General features: G+C 35.4%; 1 protein-coding gene across 4 annotated transcripts in view; it reads left to right on the forward strand.

Annotated features, from left to right (window-relative positions):
• Positions 1-14,747: 14,747 nt before the first annotated feature.
• Positions 14,748-21,601, forward strand: part of LOC150098408 (uncharacterized) — a 255,884-nt gene continuing 249,030 nt past the window's right edge. For all 4 annotated transcript variants that reach the window (XR_016549455.1, XR_016549454.1, XR_016549456.1 and 1 more), the window contains exons 1-2: positions 14,748-14,859; positions 19,504-19,604. Coding sequence is in view for 1 of the 4 variants with exons in the window: in XM_090404682.1 (XP_090260808.1) it covers positions 14,784-14,859; positions 19,504-19,604 (177 nt within the window). In the remaining 3 variants the exon portion in view is untranslated. The remainder of the gene's footprint in view (positions 14,860-19,503; positions 19,605-21,601) is intronic.

A 21,601-nucleotide genomic window follows, 5' to 3' on the forward strand; every position in this document is an offset into this window, starting at 1 on the left:
TTTTGGATCCCACAGATCATCAATCTATCCTCATAGGGAACATCCCACAGACTTGCAACAATCTTTGTAACCCTCCTCTGAATCCTTTCTACCACTTCCGCATCACCAAGAAATCCTGGCGACCAGATCTGTGCACAATAGTCCAAATGCGGCCTTATTAATGCCTTATAGAGTGGAATAATAACTTCCCTATCCCTGCTTGTTAGTGTGTTCCTCAACAACCATGTAATTTGATGTGATGTTTTGGCAATCTTAGCAATATGCCCTTTAAACTTAAGTTCTCTGTCCACAATAACTCCCAAGTCTCTTATCTCATCAACTTCCTGCAGTTCAGTTCCGTTAATATAGTAAACAGCATGCGATTTCATCCTCCCGAAGTACATCACCTTACACTTAGCCACGTTGAACTGACAGCCATTTACCTCAGTCCATAGCGTCAGCCTATTTAAGTCATCCTGTAAAATATCCACATCATTTGAATTGATTATCGCTCTTCCCAATTTTGCATCATCAGCAAACAAGTGGATATTTCCATTCAAGGTATTTCCAATATCATTGATGTACAAATTAAACAATAGAGGACCAAGAACTGAGCCCTGAGGTACACCACTAGTCACTTGCCTTTTCCTGGACTCAGCTCCTCCGTAAACCACTCTTTGATATCTGTCCGCCAGCCATCCTTTAATCCAAATCACCATCTTCGGATCCAAACCCATTTGCTCTAATTTATATAACAGAGTTCCATGTGGAATCCTGTCAAAAGCCTTTGCAAAGTCAAGCAGTATCACTGAGTAAGGATTTCCTTTATCCAACTCCACTGTTACTTTATTATAGAACGTAAGCAAATTACTTAGGCAAGACCTACCTTTCACAAAACCATGTTGCCCCTTATAAAGTATCATATTGCTGTCCACCCAGTCCTGAATTCTAATTTTAACTAATTTCTCCAAAATCTTAACCACCACTCCAGATATATTGATTGGTCTATAATTTGCAACATCAGTCTTAGAGCCTCCCTTGTGCAATGGAACTATTTTCCCCTCTTTCCACTCTATTGGCACTTTACCAGAACTGAGGCTTAAATTAAACATCCTGGTTAGAGGAGTTGCTAATTCTCTTGCACATTCTCGTAACACATGGGCCGATATGCCATCTAACCCAATGGCAGTGTTAGCATTAAGGTTCTTTAATACATTAAGCACCTCAATTTCATCTATCTCTATACTCTCATCTGTCAATGGCACATCTGACACTGCACTATCACTACGAAGATGGTACACTTTTGCGAAATGATCACTAAGCAACTCAACTATTTGATTAGCTTCAGTAATTTCCTTACCATCAACACTTTTTAAAGTAATCTTTCCATGGATATTCTTCCTTTTACTAGCCACATAGCGAAAGAACTCTTCAGGGTTTCTTTTGGATTCATTAGCTAGTTTCCTCTCATAATTAGCTTTGGCTTTCCTTACCATACAGGTTACTCTCTTTGCCTGTACCTTATATTGCTCATTGGAACGCTCATCACCTTTTTCTTTATATGTCTTCCACAACCTTTTCTTTATCTGCAACTCTTGTTTAATAGTATTAGTCATCCATTTTACTCCTACTTGATTTCTCCTTCTGACTCTGGGAATACAGTCTGATACAGCTTTCTTCAAATACTCCTTGAGAATCTCCCACGCACCATCAACATCTCTCCCCTTGAATTTCTCATGCCATAATACAGCTGAAAGCTGACTTCTCAGCTTGCCATAATCACCAGCCTTGTAATTCCACATATACCCATTCTTATTAGAATATTCAGTACGTCTTTCAATCTCCCAGGTCAAGACCACATGATCGGTTTCCCCAAGTGGAGACATTGTAACTAAATTACTTATTGATATGTTCTCCGATTTTATGACCAGATCTAACACTCTAGAATCTCTTGTCCCTTCCATCACATGCTGTCTCAGGTAATTATCTCTTAACAAATGTATAAACTCCATTTCCGTTGTTCCTTGTGACCATTCCTTCCCCCAATCTATGTCCCCAAAGTTAAAATCCCCCATAATAATTACTTGACCTTTACTCATCGTGCTAATTTGCCAATACATGCTATGTACATTCTCCCTTATTCCCCTTGGATTATAGCAACAACCAATTACATATTTCGCCTTGTTAATCTCTATCTCACACCAAACAGCCTCTAATGAACTGCCCTCTACATACCTGTCACAGTGAGGTACTTCTATCTTTTTTGGCTTTAATGTTTCATCTATCATTAATAAAACCCCTCCCCCCATTCTGCCATCTCTGTCCTGCCTGAAAATACTGTACCCCTTACATTCAATCCCAATAACTATATCATTTTTGGTTAACCGAGTTTCGCTAATTCCTATAATTTTTGGCCATGTTGTACTCAGTAATGACAAAAATTCTTCACACTTATTCCTAATACTTCGAGCATTGGTATACATAAACTGCAATACACCCTTCCTCCCATAATATCCCTGTGTGCGAATTACCCCACTCTGTCTACTGTTAACATTCTGCTAACAATTAATCCCAGTTTCACAACGATTAATGACCTTAGTACTATTTACAGCTAACTCTATCACCTGCCTCCCTAGCAAATCCCATTTCCCTGTTTATGACCCTTTACTCTGTCTTTTATCAATAAATGTTCTAAATGCCAAGCTCCTAATCCATTTAAGTGCAAACCATCTCTCTTAAAATACTCCTTCCTTTTATCAAACTCATCCCAGACATTCATAAAATGAATATTCAGTTTCATTTCTTTGCAAAACCTTTTACACAATCTGGACACCATTCCATTTACTATAATTGCTCTTCTGTTCATTTCATCACAATCAAATCGTGGTAGCACACTCATGATCTTTCCACTCTCACTCTTTGCATTCATTGCAATCATTAAATTCTTCAAATCCCGTCTTGCAGAAAATCTTTCGCTACGAAGATCATTCGTCCCTATAACTGCAATAATCTCACTCACTCTATCTTTCTGCAATTTCACAGCCTTAGTTATATCCTTAATCTTTGACCCTGGGTAACACGCTTTAATTACTCTACCATCCTTCACACCCTTAATTATAGAATTCCCATACAGCACAACATCTTTTTTGCTTCTTCTTAACTTGACATCGTTTACTCCCACTGATGCTTGTTTTTGTTCCTGAACCTCTCTCACATTCTTTAGTATATCACTCAGCAATATGTGTGTATCTATTTCTGCACTATTTATTCCGTGCACATATTCACTTCTGTCATTCTCATACTTTGTCATTCTTAATCCCCCCATACTTCCTATTCCATAAAAAATATTAGAACATATTGGAATTCTAAAAGATAGATTATACAATTTGGTCAGATCAAAATTATAAAATATATTACAGTCATTTAAAAATGTCCGTTCATTTGTTTGAGGAGAACTTGCACAACACAGTCTACTCCACATGCTTCTATCCGATACATTGGGATATGGCTGTATAAAACATGTATGTTCCCTATGTGACTGATGGTAGCTAACTGCGAAGTCTTGATGATCACTTAAACTTGGGATATTAGTCAAACCAGATGTATCATCATATATTACATTAAAACTTCTGCGATCATACGAGTCACTTAATACAGGCAAAACATTTGATATATTAGATGTGGAATGGACTGCACAGTCTTTCGTTTCTACTTTGACATCAGATTCAAGAGGGGATACTATAGAAACACAAGATGTTAAGTAATCTGGATTGACATCACCAGCAACCACAGAAGAAATAGCTGACTCAGATGACATACCCAAGTTTGTGACTGGCAGGTGAGAATCAACCGTAGCATCAGAAACCGACAACACACTGCCATGCACACATTCACCTGAATTGATGAAAGGACGATCATCACCGCTAAAAACCGTGATTGCAGCATCAGAAACAGACAACATACCGTTATGCACACATTCACCTGAATTGATGAAAGGACTGTTGTCATCACAACCCAAGGTTGTGACTGTTAGGTGAGAATCAACTGTAGCATCAGACACTGAACAAGACAATACACCCATATGCACACTTTCACCTGACAGTTGACCCTCAGATATATATATATATCTCTTCTGCATTGGCTTCATTACATAGATTAACCAGCCAGAAATAGACAGACGTTATAGTTCTGTCAGTAATGACGATGCATTTCACTTGAAAGAACTAAAATCACGGGTCTCATACAGTTTTAGTAGAATGTTCTCTTTTCGAAAACACGGAAAATTTATCCTACAAAAGAAGCAAAGCCAGATGAACTCACAGCTGTCAGGTATAATACGCTGGCCTTTGTCGCTTCCTGTATAATTCAAAACAATATGACCCAATCCTTAAAGCAGCGTGTACAAGCATATACTGTTTTCAAATGCATAAATGATGACCTCGATACATCCTTAGTACACTGAAATTTCTTTTAGAAGTCCAATGAGGTGATGGACGAAATGGAAAGAATATAATATATCCTTGAAAGAGATATACACTGTGAGTCTGCAAAAAGTATTGAAACACTCTAGAAATACAAACAAATATATTACATGATCATCATCATCATCATCATTGGCTTAACCTTTGAGAGTCCTAGTCTTCCTCAGACGATTCTGCTACTCTTCTCTATTTTTCGCCTTAGTCATCCAATTACATTCTCCAATAGTTTTGGCGTCTTCCCTCACGTTATCCTCCTACCTAATTCTTGATCTTCCCCTAGATCTATTACCCCCTGGGTTAGAGAGGAAGACTTTTTTTACTGGTCTTAGGTCTTCCATTCTTATTAAATGCCCAGCCCATTGTAGGCGACCAATTTTTATGAATGAAATAATATCCGGTTCCATAAACAAATCAAAGCTTTTGTAGTTCAGTAGAAGTGGCGTTTGCACTCTACAGCGCTTGATTGCGCTACGAAAGACTTTAGTTCGAATCTAGTCGCCGACTAGAGGAACAGTTTCTAAGTCTTTTCTCGACTGCTTCTCGAGTTCGTCGATCTGGGGCAAGCGGATTTTTTCTCACGGAAACTCGAGGTTTTCGTCCCATAAACTCAAGAAAGTCAGCCGTCGAACCCACGCTATTTTCAGACATTAAAAATATTGTGTAACTGTTAGAACCACGAGATGGCGGCAGTTACTAAACTCCTACTTCACTGAAATACTATTAATTAGTGATAGCCTTGGGCCAGCTATCTATGATTGAACTGCCTACTCAGTCTCCTAAAGTTAGATAGGGCTAAAACGGCCTCGCCTACTCCCTATACAGGAACAAAAAGGTGCTAGCTGATGATTTTTTTCTAAACAAATCATACAGTTCATTATTATACCTTATTCACTTTAACTGGTCCATATATATAGTATTTTTCTTTCAAAGATACTTACTCTTCTTATATCCTGGTCGATCATGCTCCATGTTTCTAATGCATGCATTAACACAGGTCGTAAGGTTTTATAAACCCTAATTTTACTTCGTAGAGTTAATAATCTTGATTTTATGTCATGAAAAGTCCATGATAATATCTATTTGCTACAGATATTCTTTTTCTAATTTTAAGGCTTGTGTCTTTACCATGATTGATCATGGAACCTAAATATATAAAGTTGTGCACATGTTCATTTTTATAATTCGAAAAAAAATAAAAATAAAAATAAAAATCAGCTAACGCCTTTTTATTCCCGTATAGAAGTATTTCCCAACGTTTTTTGGATCATTCCCCACCTCAACGCCTGAAAGATTTTGATGTCCCCACCCCACCCCTCGCCGACAATGATGAGTGTTGTTGTTGTGTCCCAATTTACGATTTCTACTCTAATCTTACAAATTCCTTTTATCTATATTCTTCTAACTTCTATGCCCGAGATTTTTCCAAAACTTAAACCGATATCTAAGTTATTGCTCCCCGTAGTACTCCTAATATGTGTATTTATATTGCGCCTTTTGGGATATTTTGTTTAGGATATTACATACATAAACAAGGAGAAAGAACTCAAATATATCTGAAAGTGTAACTATTGCAGTCGTAACACTTAACTCGATTCTCTACTTAAATTATTCGCGTGACTAAGTACAATATTTTCAAGTGGTTATCAACTGCACCATTTATGTTGTCATAAATGGAAAGAAAGTCAATCTCGAATATATCTCTTAGTATTTAAATATTATTGCAGTCGTGACTCTTAATCTCTTTCCTCAACATTAAATTTCCCGCGTGATTAGGTACGATGATTTTAAGCGGTGCATTGCATTAGCAACATCAGACAACTCTTTTATCACTGAACAAAAGGTTTATTAAGTTTCTAAACATGGTACAATTCAAATACTAAACTAAAATACTTATAGACTAACATTAAATTATTACAAGCAATATGGCTATTTATGATTATGCCGCCATACACATTAATTCATAAATTCACCTGATGTGAACAAATTAGATCAATTCACACTATCTGATTATTCATACTGAAGTAGATTAACAAATCATTCACTGCTAACACATACTTGTGACATTTCAATTATTTTATACATTACATTAGGCATTCAATTCTTAGGATACGTAATTACTTAATTCACACTATTCCGTTATACCGTTATTTGCACTAACACACAAATATGTCATTTAAATATCTTGTGCAATTTATTAGACATGCAAAAATACCTTAGGACTCTTAATCAGTCACAAATCTTAAACACTAGTCAATCTACATATAACACATTCTATCATATACTAAAGTCCTAGTATAACTTCAACAGTTCTATATTGGAATCACGATTCTTTTCACAGACAAATTTCTAGCTAACATAGGTTATGATTTACAGTACCTTTCTTGAGCTTTTCGTATGGGCCTTTATTCTTTTCCAAACTAACCTTTGGTATAACTTCTCGTAATTCTGGAATACTTTAACACACATATATTTGCTCTACTATCAGCAACGAGGACATCGATCTCTTTACAGCTTTCTGCTTTGCGTAGTTATCACTGACGTCGAAACAAAGAAGATCCCTCCTTTTCTAGGACTCTATGGCAATTTTTCCTTTGCTTCCTACTCGGGAAAACGGGAATCGAAATCCCGCTCACTTTTGTTTCCGTGTTGTGACGAGGAGATATCACCCTTGTCGCCACTCAGGAAAACCCCGTGAACTCCACCGGAACCAAAACCAAACTCCAAGGCCAAAAGCGACTATCCAAAAAAAAAGCTTCCCCAGGGGGTTACCAACCCTTATATAGCTGCTTTCCTAACGGCACCTTTTCTTACTTCCTTTCTCCTCCTTCTACTTGTTTTTTAATCATCGACCAATCAGGGTGACGTTTTCTCGCCAAACATCATTTGATCGGCAAGCTCGTTATCAATGTTTCAATCCGGGGATCGGCCCTAAGCAATAGCTTTGCTTTTCTTGTGCTAGCCTGACTTAATCCCCTTTCAAAAGTTTTCTATGAATTCTACTTAATAACTTAATCTCTCACATAACGTATTTTATGACTCACCCCTTTCTACTTACTTACTTAACTCTCTCATTTTTAATCGTATTACAATATTAATCTATACTTTCCTTTGTTAGCTACTTATTTAGTTAGAATTCCTTATTTTAAGTCATATTACAATATTAATACATTCCTTCCTTTATCAGCTACTTTAACAACAACCCTTACGTTTTATACTTATTACTGGATGCAAAAAATTTTCCATTAAATAATTCATTTCTTTATGCAGGGGTTTTAATTTATGATATTTATTCTTCATGTTACACCATGATAGCTGAGAATACTATATTCCTAAGATATCAGGTGTAACAGTGTTTTGAGAAAATCAGTGTTGTGGTGACGAATGCAACATCATTTGCTAATTGCCCACAAAATATTCAAATTTTCCCCCTGTGGGCAGTACGCCCCACGTTAAGAAACACTGCCGTATAGGGAGTAGGCGGCCAAATAAATTCATGTTATTATTATTAGAGCTTGGAACGGTGTATTTTGTCTTTTTTTAATTAATCTTTAGGCCCATTCTTTTTGCCTGAGATTTCCAGGGAGAACAAAGATATTAAGGGGATTATTTATCTGTCATTTTTAAAACCAAATGATTTAAACTAAACATTAAAGTTTTCAATTTTATCAGAGAGGTTATGAGAATAAACCTTTTTCCCAATCACTTTCGTTTTAAACTGGTATCAATATGAGGTTTAGATCAGCATTTTAAGCTGGTCATTCCATGGATGATACGTTATTATTATAAAATCAAGCAATACCGAACGTTTCTGCGCGATTGTAGGAGCTTCCTTATTGTAACAGGCAGAATTCTTTTTGGTACAAAATTTTAAAAAAGTACAGCGTTATGTAGAACGTGAAATCGCACCCCATACTTCATGAAACCATCAATAAAAGAGTGGATTATTTATCTATCGCGAAAAATACGCAATACATCCACGAAAATGATTTATAATTTGGAACAAACAGCGTGTTCGTCAGGATTCCTCTAATTCCCGGGTCTACCATCTTCCAAATGCTCCGTGAAGTCGATGAAAGTATTTATTTATAATATAATTAGGAGTTGAGGTGAATCAGGCTCTTACTGAACTTTTGTAGTTTTAATAAAAGAAATATAATTTTCATATGGAATATGGCTTATATAAAACACATTCAATAGATATGACATATCTGACTGATAATTAATTGTTTAAACACGAATAGCAACCCCTTGTAAATAGCCCTTAAATTATTACTCCCTTGTAAAGATTTAGATTATCTCAGTTATTAGATGAGTACATATTTCTGTACTCACTCTCGGGGGACCCTGTAACCCCTAGAGAGTGCGTCCCCTGGGTGGCAGATAGGGGAAACCACCATGTGTGTGTGTGCGCGTGCGTGTGTGTATATATGGTGGGCTGGTCCGAATATACTGAATAAGGACTCGTGGACCAACAGGGCCATAAGGGGAAATAATCTTGATTGTAAGGGAAACGGCACTCCCATGGACCCCTAGCTGGATTTATCTCCTCTCCTTCTACTACTTTGAAGAAGATCCACTTACTTTAATCTTTCCGATAAGAACTTATTAGCCAACTCTTCTTATTTTATGACCCCTATGCTATTAGAATACTCTAGGGTCATGGATCTTTTCATTTCTGGCCTTACAACTATGCCCTCTCTATAAACTTTACTATAATTCTTCTATAATCTACTCTTTCCCCCTACAATATACCCTATTCCTCCTATGGGTTTAAATTTGGAAGACTAGTTCAGAAGCCTTAAGGTAGCAGCCCTACGACTGAAATATTCCATCGTCAGGCAAGTTCCCTGACATGGAGAACATAATTCTACTTGTAAGCTGACAGAAAAAGATAATCTGAGTGAATCTATGCGAAACGACCCCGGAATGAAAAGGTAAAACAAAAATGGAAACGACCAAATATAATACACATAGCAAATAAAGAAATAGAATTAGACCAATTATTAAATGAAAGAAATTTTAAAATAGCAGTAATCACTGAAACAAAAAAAGAAATTAAAAAGAACTATGAGAACCAAACATTTTAAGGTGATATACAGTGGAGTCGACAGAGACCAAAGAGCACAAGCAGGAGTCATGATTTGGGTTCATAACGCCCTTTCAAAACAGTAAAAACATTATAAATTATGGAATGAAAGAATAATAGAAGCTAGAATAAAAATAGATAGAGGCTATTTAACAATAAGTGGTTTATTGTTAAATCGGATGATGCAATCAAAGAAATAATCAAAAAGAAAAAAGAAGCCTATCACAAATGGTTAAGCAGTAAAATATTAGAAGATGAAATGGAATATAAAAGAATAAGAGCCATAGCTAAAAGAGAAGTCAGAAAAAGACATAGAGAATCATGGAACAAATTTGTTTCTAATTTAGAACATGATTTATATAAAATAAGACACAATGTATATAAAATTTTGAAACACTTAAATGCAGATACCAAAGAAAACATAAAATTAAACACTGAATTGAAATTAGAAGAATTTCTAAATTACTACACAGAATTGTGGACAGACAAATATTTTAAAAAAGACAACTGGCAAACAATTAACGAAAATGAAAAAACTAAAGAAGAATTAGAAATCAGCCTGAAAGAAACAAGAAACGGAAAATCACTTGGAGAAGATAAGCTAGGTTCAGAATTATATAAATATGCAGGAACAAGATTCAAAGAAAGACTCTTATTACTTATAAATAAAAATTTATTCAACTAGTATCCCCCCAAAAGAATGGAAAAAAGCAATTGTGATTCCTATCTTTAAAAAAGGTAATAGAGATGACCCTAAAAACTATAGAGGTATCACTATACTAAATTCCTGTTACAAAATATATAGCAGAATCTTAAATACCAAACTAATGAAATATTCTGAAAACTTTATTTTAGAAGTACAGAATGCATTTAGAAAAGGACGGTCATGTATAGACCAGGCCTTTTGCCTAAAATTAATAATAGAGAAAAGAAGAGAATATAATTTAGAAGCACATACTGCATTTATTGACTTTGAAAAAGCATTTGACCAAGTTAAAAGAAACATATTATTTAACATATTCAAAGAAAGACAAATATCAAATAATATCCTAAAAGCTATCACAAGTATATATGAAAATAATCAAATACAAATTAGATTAAATCACGAGCTATCATATACGAGAGAGATAAACCAAAGGGTCCGACAGGGATGTCCCCTCTCAGCAACTCTTTTTAATATTTACCTAAATGAAACAATAATAAAATGGAATATAAGAATTTCCATCAAGATATAAAACTTTTTCCTACTGTGAACTTAAACACTCTCCTCTTTGCCAACAACCAAATAATAATTACAAATTCTGAAGATACCTTACAGAAAGCTATTTTAGATCTAAATGAAATATCCAAAGATTATGGTATGATAATATCAACAGAAAAATCAAAAACTATGGCCTTTAAAGGACAAGATCCAGCAAGAACTAAAATAGTAATAGATAACAGGATCTTAGAACAGGTGAATTCATTTAACCACCTAAGATTTAGGAACACATATGAAAATGAAAAATATATAAACGTAAAAATTGCAAAATATTTAAAAATAACAGGTGTAATTAACTCTATATTTAAACCAAACCTAGTTCAAAAACAAACTGACTAAAAGTATACAATACATTAGCCCTACCAGTCTTAATGTATGGAAGTGAAATCTGGACAATGAAAAATAAAGACAAACAAAGATTAACAACAGCAGAAGTGAAGTTTATGAGAAAAACTGCAAAGTATACCCTATTTGATCACAAAAGAAATGAAGAAATTATGAAAGAATTAAACCAAGAACCAGTAATAGAAAAAATTAAAAAATATGAACATAAATGGATGGAACACGTTCAAAGAATGAAAACAGAAAGCTTACCAAAACAAGCCATAAAGTACAAGCCATTAGGAAAAAGAAAACCAGGACGTCCTCTTAAACGATTCAACGATGACTTCTAAGTCGGAACAGGCCATGCTAGGCCTAAATCCTTGATATGCATGATGATGATGACATATTTCTGTATAATATTAATCACGTAACTCTTTTTAACGCAAAGGCTTATACCAAATATCTTCTTGTATGAATTAATTAAGGTTGGCAAATAATATATGCATGTGTATCTCAGCGGAAGTTGGGTATGCCGTCTGTAACGATTGACTGCAAGAAGAAAGAGCATCGTAAGTTCAATTCTAATTGCCTACTAGAGGAATTTTTACTATGTTTTTTTGATCAGTCCCAGGTTTCTCGATTTCTAGTACGGCAAACGGGTTTTTCCCAGAAAGTCGGGTTTTTCATTCTGTAAACTTAAAAAAAAAATCGACCGTAGAACCCACAGCATTCAGACAATAAACATAGTGTTAGGATTAGGGAGCACGAGATAGCGACACTTATCAGTCGCCTCTCTTTACAGATGCGGCATATAATTAGAGATATAGAGATATCGCTAATTATGTCTTTATTTAATATAATTAATTAATATAATTAATATAATTAATATCTATAATTAATCCGTATAGAGAAATAAAACGTGTTAGCTTAGCTGATTTTTTTTTTTGTTTTGTTTCAGCGCAACTTAATCAGAGTGAGGAAATATTTTTTTTTATCATCAGTTGTTAAGAAAGTAACAGTGTTATTGTGCGAAATAAAGAAGTGAGAAGAATGTTCAAAAACAGAAAACGATATCGCCTCCATAATGGAAGTGGAAGGAATAGAAATCCATCGCATTCATTTTAACTAAGGTACATTCTAATTGCTAAAACTGTAAATCGAATCAAAGTGCGGTCAGCCAACTGCATGAAAGATTAAAAAAAAAAAAAAAAACTAGTAAATTAGTCTTGTGTCTGTTTGCAGCATCCCTAATCTCACGGTTGCCAATTCAGATATTCTGATAAACATCAGCATTAGACCGTTTGGTGGTGTCACATTAAAACCACACAAATAAGCGTGATTAACACTCAAAGAAATCCACAGCCTTAAGTCTATCATATACAATTACAGTATCTGTTGGAGTATTATGTATATGGTGTGCAGCTACTTGCTATTTAGGTGTGGCATTCAAATACTGTCTATCAGGCAAAGGAAGGATCCTTAAAATAGTTTTTTCACCAGGAGGCGAGGAGTTAGCCAATATTATATGGAGTGTGAGAGTTTTTTTTCTGGAAACTCGGTTATAATTATTATTATTTTTTTAATTTACAAGAAAATAAACTGACCGAAGGACATTCACGATGACAAGCTATGCTTGTCATCGTGCATGTTCATGTCAAATGTTTTCATTAGATTTCTGTGAGGCCATATACTGACTGTGACAAGCCATTAAGCCGAACATATAAACGAATCTTTTAGCCAGAACAAACTTTTTGACGGTTGCTTTGAAGCCAGTCACCACCTTCAGGCATAGCTGATAGCAAGTTTAATAGTGTTAATAAATAAAACATCAGCGGAGAGGTTATGACAGTAAGTGCCAACAGATATATAGTATGTCAGAAAGTGTGAGTTCTGCGGTCGATATATTTGAACTGTGGGGGTTAAAATTCGCAAGTTTTTTGAAAAAAAAAAACTATATTTGCCTGTTATGAAAGTGACTAACACGGAAATCTGTCCAAGAAAGCGTGAAGGCATTTCTCGAATTGGCGCCTAGAATCAAACCTATAATATATTTTTCTGGCGGTCTAGTGCTGGAATCTAATACCATTTCCATATAGTTACATTGGAATCTGGGAGATGAGATATATTCTTAAAGTTACATCGATGAAATTGCATTTTTTACTTGCAAATGATTTTCGCGTGTAAACTCGCTAAATTTACTAATTCATGGAGCAAGTGATCTGCTACTTTGTTGTGCCTTAGCGTCAATCAGTGTTAAAATGATATCACTCGCAGTCACTTCTGTACAAAGCAATTGTATTTCGCTTGCACAGATCAACTTTCTAGTTATTGTGTGCAAAGCAATTGTATTTCGCTTGCAAATATCAACTTTCTAGTTATTGTGTACAAAGGAAATCCAGGCAGTACGCTGAAAGAATCCACTTTAGCGACATAGCATAATGGCGTGGCATAAAGAGCTCCTGAAAACTGATTTTGTCATTGCGAAAGGAGGCGAGAAATAGGCAGATGATGCTATCGTGATCTAAGTGAAGCCATGGGCAAGGCTGGCTTCAGTGGTGTGTGAAATGGATTTTTGTATGACATCTACATATTACAAGAAATAACTGATCAAGTACTAAAATTTCATTACAGAAATTTATATTTAAAATTAAATTCAAATCCGATCTAAACCGAGTTTTTGAAGAAATAAATATATCTAGAAATATTGTTGCAAAGGAATTTTCTACTTTGGTAGTTCAAGAAAAAAATAAATAAACTAGCATCTTTTTATTCCATTACAGGAAGTAAGCGAAGCTGTTTTAGGCCTATCTAACTTTTGAAGACTGAGTGGGCAGCTCAACATTCACTGGTAGCCAATCACAGATTGCTGGCCCAAGGCTATCACTAATTTAAGCGGCACGCAGTGAAGAGATGGCTCAACAAGTGCTGCCATCTCATGGTACCTGACCCTAACATAATATTTTTGGTTTGAAATAGCGTGTATTCTATGGTCGATTTTCTTGAGTTTACGAGACGAAAAATCAGAGTTTCAGGGAGAAAAAATCCACTTACCCGTGCTGCCAGAAATCGACTAACTGGAAAACTGCTAAAAAAAAAAAAAGCTTAGAAAAATTTCCTGTAATCGGATTTCCAAATGTGATAAAATGTATGCACACTGAGAAAAAAATTCTAGTTTCTTTGGCGCATAAAATTTAAGGCCTCCCCCACCGAAGAAATTTGTGGGTCTGTATTTGCATCTTGTACAGATCTCCCCAAAACATTGAGTCGGCTATGCTTTTACAAAAAGCTTTTCGGTGGTTTCATGAATTAATTCTTCCGTGTAGTCGCTGAAGCAAATTTCAAACCTAATACTTTGCGTATTGCTTTCAAAATGTTGTAAAGTTCAAAGGCAAACACTGTTTACCAACTTAGGTATAATATAACAATTTATCGATTATAATTTTGCTTGCAGTTTTGAAGGCCCTGTTCTTCAATCCTTATAATTATATACTCAATATTCTAATATTTCAGTTGTTTTTATGACTACAGATGGCGTAGCGTTGTATTTTCAATTATGAACAGGTGATTTTACCTTCAGCCGGTTTTTTGGTTTTGATAATATGTCATATTCGGTGTCGTTTTGTAGGAGGATAATTTTTATAATACTAGTCTCATGTCTTATTTAGGTTATATGTTTTTTAATTTTTGTTTTGTACTTTGTTTCACTTTCTCTCTTCAACTGCAACAAAGTAAGGAATTTTTTTTTTTGAATTTGTGGTTATTTTGATTCATTTATTATGATTTTGCGTTGTACATAATTTCTAAAGAAACCTGATGTAATCAATCCCCTTCTTTTTCCGGAATGTATCAGACTGTCTTTCAGCAAGGGTACAGTTTGTCTCCATAAAAAGTATACGGAATCCAAAGCAGTCTCGGAGAAATCTTTGAGCGCGAAGTTTAATTCGCTAAACTTGGAAACAAATTGTGTTACTCGAAAGCCGTTCATTCTCTAACTTTGGCATTTATTTAGCAATGGAGCTTTATTTTTTGTTGTTGTTGTATTTATTTATTTTTTTATAATTTTATTTGTGTTGTTTTTATTATGGTAGATGCATTTAAGTAAAAAAAAAAAAAAAAAAAAAAAAGCCCACACTTAATAATGTACTGATGTTGGGTAGTCAATCAAGCTATTGGTTTTTGTTTGTGTGAAAAAGCACTGCCAGACCAACTGACTACCTGGCAGAAAATTGTCATAGACTGATTGTGTTAATTTTTTTTTTCTTCTTTAAAAAAAAAAAAAAAATGGTAAACGGGTACCACTGCAGAGCTCAAAGACTCAGTGTAGGAGGTCCAACTGACACTATTCACAATATACCTAACATAACACAGTGCATTCAGACTCTGTCTCAGCATGCACTGTGCAATTTTTAACATAGGAGGCGCAAACCAACCATTATTTACACAGTACCTCCCCAAAAAATTCTAAAAATGGTGTGATACATTTCCACTAACTGCAGCATTACTCAATGTGATCCCCCCCCCCCCGCCATATATACTGAAGACTTTCCTCTACCTCCATTCTAAAAAATCCTTTTAGCAGTTTCTATATTTGTTTCTATCATATCTCCTCTCCTTCCATCTGTGTCATTTTTTTTTTTTTAACCAGAAATCTTTAGTCTGACCTCATAAAGAACATTCCACTCCCAAAACCATCTTGATCACATATCTTTGAATCCACTTCCATGTCCCAAGAAACCCAGGTGACAAAATTTGAGCACAGCAGTTCAGATGTGGATGTATCTTTTAATGCGAAATAATGACTTTTGTCCATAATAGTCAGTGTATATTTGAGCATCCAAATGATCCCCTGTGCTGTTTTGTCAATTTTTAAGGAATATAGTTTGTGAACTTCAGTTTCCCCATCAACCATAACTCCCAGATTCTTAGCCTCATAATTTTCCAGCAGTGAAACCTCATTAATAGAATACACTTATTGAAACTTTTCAATCCAAAGTGCATGACTTTACATTTTTCCATATTAAAAGAAAAGTTATTATGCCTACAATGCTGGCTACATCACTTTCATGTACTGTTGCTTCTCCTCAACTTAGCATCAGCAAACAACTCAATATTACTCATAACATCTTCTCCAATATCATTAGTATAGAAGTTAAACTTACTGTTTAACTTCACTCTATGCTATTCATTGATGCCTGACTGACAACCATCTACTTATCCATCTCATCAATCCCATAGCCATCCTCATTTGCTTCAACTTAACAGATTCCATTCAGCAACTTGTCAGATGCTTTTGCAAAATACAGCATTACAGAAACAAAGTAAATTGCACTTATAGAGTTCTTGCCTTAATATATTATATTAAATCAGTAAGTTACTGTTCTGATAAGACATGAATTGGTCACTTTTTAATCGTAATGCTTGAGTTGGATAAAGGAAATTGGCACACAGTGTGATAATGGACTTTGCAAGGATATTTGACATGATATCACATGGAATTCTTAGATTCACATCCTCTCCATCTGTTAGCAGATGAGGAGGATGTGAATCTAGTGATTCTGGTAAAAAAAAAAAAATAATAATAATAATACTAATAATAAATAAACAAAAATAAAAAAAGCTGATTGACAGACATCAAAGAGTAATATATAGGGAAATTGAATCCAGTCGAAGGTAGGTGAATCATGGTTTATTGCAAGGCTCAGTATATAGTAATCTGTTAATTTGTACATCAGTGATATAGGAAGTGATTTAAGGGAAAATGTTCAGTTTTTGGCTGATGCGGAAGAGCAGTAGCCTATAAAGATAATGTAGAAATCCTACAGATGGCTTAAATTGACTATTAGTATAGGCACGATAATGGTAGTTAATTTAACATATCAAAGTATAAGGTCATGCCATGCACTTTGGGGTGAAGAGATCACAAGTTCTGTGCTGCATTGATGGGACTGGACTAAGAAATTAATGTGACCAGAGATTTATGGGTAGGAAGTTGAAGTTTAGGGGTCATATTGTGCACTCCACTTCACAAGGCTTTAATAATCACATTTGGACTACTCCACACAGATCTGGTTGCTTGAATTCGGGAATGTATGAGTAGTAGAAAGGATCCAGAGGCAAGTTATCAAGATCATGATAGTTTTCTGGAATGCTCCTTATCAGAATTGATAGATTTGTGGGTTACAAAGACTCAATAGGTGAAAAAGAGGACATAACAGACATGTTATTAAAGGAGTTTTATAGGATTGATACTAAAGACATCTTTGAATGGCAGGAAGGGAGGGAGCTAAGAGTTGCCTCATGTAGGTGTTAACTAGATTTTTTACTTTAGTAAAAGAGGGAATGGGTTGCTAGAGGGGTATTGTGTGAAGGAGAAGCATGATAGGTATTGTGTGAATAATAGTTAGTATGGGCCTCCCATGATGAGTCTGATTCCATGGAGAGGGGGAGAATATGATGTCTGTGCTGTGTTGTGTTGCACTGCACTAAACTCCATGCTCATCTGAGAGTGGACTACAATTTTAAGCATTAATTCAATTGCTGAAATTTATTGATGTTCAGAGCAGCTTCTTTGTATTATTTTCATTTTGGGTGAATATGAATTATGCATCAATTTAGCTCTTGGTAACTCCATGGATTCAGCTCCTCCTGAGGAGACCTCAGTAATGGTCAAAACTGATTTAGGTAGTGATTCTTCCCATAATGCATGATAATATTGAGGACAAGGAGCATCCCTGGTAGTTACGAAAGAAAGCTGTGAGCAAGAGGGTGAGGAGTGGTTTCTTTACATCGAGGGTGGTTGAACTGTGGAATGCATTACCTGATAGTTGTGAGAGCACAAACGGTCAGTGGGTTCAAGGAGTGGTATGACTTTGTATTTTCTAGGAAGGACCTCCCATGATGAGCCTTTTGACTCCATTTAGGCCTGAATCATAATATACATGTCTGAAGGGAGGGGGGTGCCAAACAGTATGAGATATTGAGACAAATTGTAAATGAAGTCACAGCTCCTATATACTTTGTGTACAAAGATACTTTGTGCACAAACTTATTTATTCACAGCTTGAGTAAAGGTTAGAACAAGAACACAGTTCTTTTGTGAATTGTGAAGTGTAATTTAATTTCATTTTACTTCTTGAGTTAGCAATTTGCAAAATTTTATATATCCCTCAGCATGTTATTAGCTATGTTTGTGAATATAGCTTCCTCTGGGACGCCTATTAAAGATGATTATATGTTATGAGCTACAATAGTGCTGAAAAGTTTCGGGTGATTACATGTAATTTCCATTAAAAATAAAGGTAGAAAAGAAATAATTAATTTTGTATCTTAGCAAAAGCAAGAGTAAATGCTAAAGAAGTCAGTTTTTTTTTTTGTTGTTGTTATTGTGTTTTGTAGAATTTTTTGTGACCCTCACCCACAAACCTATTATACATTAGTACTGTCGATGGGCTGAGGATTTTTCTTTGATTTTTTATTTTATATATATATATATATTTGTATTTTTTATTCATTTTTTACCTGTTCTGGAAACTGCTCCAAGGGACCAAACATGAAACTTTTTAAAGTCATTTCAGGCTACCCTATATGCAGAGCATGGTCTCGCACTGTGCAGCGAAATTCACCTACTACTTAAAGACAATTGTATGCATCCATGCCCATTTTGGGATTTGAATTCCACAGTCTGCTGGTGAGCATTATCTGCTCTCCAGCAGGCTGTGGAATTCTAGAGAGGAATTCTAGGATGGACCATGTTGTCAGAATTGGGATAACACAAGGGATTATGATGATGAGAACATACATATATAAAACTAAAGGTTGTTTTCATTGTATAAGTCTATGATTATCATGCATATGGATTACTGTGTGCTGATTTGGTCACCTGGTTTTCATTGAGATGAAGATATGTTGGAGAGGGTTTAGAGAAGTTAAGGTGGTATTGAATCTCTGGAATGTTGAGTATGAAGACAGCTTTCAAGTTGCAGAGCATGATGGATCATATGATATAATTTGATGTGTAAGTTGATGTAGGGTTGTTACCAGATTAACATGGAAGAGATTTTTCATATATTGAAGGGAGACATAGATATAATAAGAGGAGATTGCATAGAGAGTTGTTGGTGATTGGAATTCATTGCTTGGGAATGTAATGAATGTAGAAATAGTGAATGAGATCAAGGCTTGGTTTGATAAGTTTTGTGCATTTCAGTGGAGACCTGTGATAACTCCATGGAAGTATGATGCTAATAGTACTGTATTATCAATAGGTTGAGACCTTGCCATTAGAATTTTTTTTTCCCTACATTATTTAGATGCTCATTAGATTGATTACTCAGCAATATTTTCTTTCATATTTAAACATTTCTTTTATTCAGGTGTAGAGAATGAACTTCAGGAATTTCCAGAGGAACCTCTTCAATTGGTTGCACCAGATGCAAAACATAAAAGCTTAGTTCTTTTGAAGGATAACATTAGGGTAATGAGTGTTGATTTTTTTGACCAAAAACGAATGTAACAAAAATAAGTAACACTTGGGTTTATAGGTTGTAATAGTTATTTAATTGAACCTACTAGCTTTACGAGATATGCGTGTGGCTTCATCTGGATTAGGAAGAACAAAAAAAGATACAATAAGCGGTAAATATGAATCATTACATAACAAAAAATCAAATATATAGGAACTGTTACACAAAAATAAAGGTAAAAAACAAAAACAGAAGCGTGGAGCATGGGAAGCTGGCATGGGTAAGTCATTGTTCAGCAGGTGTGCATGATAGTTTGCAGAAAAATTAGTCTGTGTTGAAAGATCTAGAAATTTGGAAGTCACATATTGAAACATCAATAAGTGACTTCCAAAGTCACATAAAATCATTCCTTGGTTTCTGTTGAGAATGCCTTGTGAGTGGATTATCACTGTAGCCTCTTTGATGTTGCAGGTGTTATAAATTTGGTTTAATCCTTTATCGAAGTGTAAGCAAACAAAGTTTGCACCTGAAATTATCTTCAGGACTAGGGTAAGGTAGTGCAACACCAGGCAACTCTGAGCAAAGGTGGACCAGGCTCTCATCACTCCTTGTCTCAGTATCTCCCATAATGCAAATCACATCTCCTTGCGGACATGTACACTGCTATGCATGAAGGGAAGGGCCACTACCCAGACTGGTTTCAACCTTTATTGAGGTCTCGTCAGTGGGAGGCAGACCCAAACGTGGAGATACTAAGGCAGAAGCAACAGGAGAGGTCATATTTACCTATAGGAGTTGAAAACGGGTGTTCCACCTTATTATTGAATTACTCTGGATTTAGAGAAAGATGTTGGAAGTTTATTTTTCACTTGGTTAGACTATTATAAATTTAGTTTAATCCTTTATCCAAGTGTAAGCAAACAAAGTTTGCGCCTGAAATTATCTTCAGGGTGCGGGTAAGGTCTGCCTCCCACTGACGAGACCTCAATAAAGGTCGAAACTGGTCTGGGTAGTGGCCCTTCCCTTAACATAACAGTATACATGTCCGCAAGGAGATGTGTTTTGCATTATGGGAGATACTGAGACAAGGAGCGATGAGAGCTTGGTCCACCTTTGCTCGGAGTTGCCTGGTGTTGCGCTACCTTACCCCAGTCCTGAAGATAATTTCAGGCACAAACTTTGTTTGCTTACACTTCGATAAAGGATTAAACTAAATTTATAATAGTCTAACCAAGTGAAAAATAAACTTCCAATGATGTTGCAGGTGCTAAAGTTGTCTTCTGTGTAAGGCATGGAGCACTTGTCCCATTCTGTATTGTGGCGAGTGTGGGAGGAATGGAATGCCAAGTCTGATTTGTCTTTTCTGTTGTTATTGACATCTCCAATGTGCTCCTTTTGCCTTATTTCTAAACTCTAGAATGTTTGTTGAAAAGGTTGTTTGGCTTAGGTGAGTTTGTAAAGTTACAGTGGGTATGAAGGACACTTATGTCCTGAGATTTCAGCAGATTGGCAATTTTTAAAGAAAGTTTGCCAATATAACAGATGTAAACCCAGGCTCTGTGGTGAATGTCATGAACCTGGTGAAGAAAGGGAGTATGGAATAGTATTCTTTCTATAATTTTTTTTAGAATATATATTGCTAACTAATAGTTGGAGAAGAGAATGTAATTTTTCTTTTAGTGTTCATCTCTTATAATAGAGATCCCCCTCTTTTTCAGTCTATGTACATTATCTAATTTGTGATGAAGAGAAATGTAGATAACAATCTGTATGAGTTATACAACCTCTTTATAAGACCTTAATAAGACTGCACCTGGATTATTGTGTGCAAATTTGGTCTCCCAGGTTTCAAGGGGGATTAAGAAGCTGTGGAAAGGATGAAAAGAGTTACAAAATTATATCCAGATTATGGGATTTAGATTACGAGGACAGGTTGCGAGCATGTGGATTGCAGACTCTGGTTAATAGGAGAAAGAGGTCTCTAAACTTTTGAATGGATGTTATAGGA

The sequence above is a fragment of the Typopeltis vanoorti genome, chromosome 15 (genome assembly GCF_054136105.1).
Source record: "Typopeltis vanoorti isolate ZY-2024b chromosome 15, IOZ_Tvanoo_1.0, whole genome shotgun sequence".
NCBI lineage: Eukaryota > Metazoa > Arthropoda > Arachnida > Uropygi > Thelyphonidae > Typopeltis > Typopeltis vanoorti.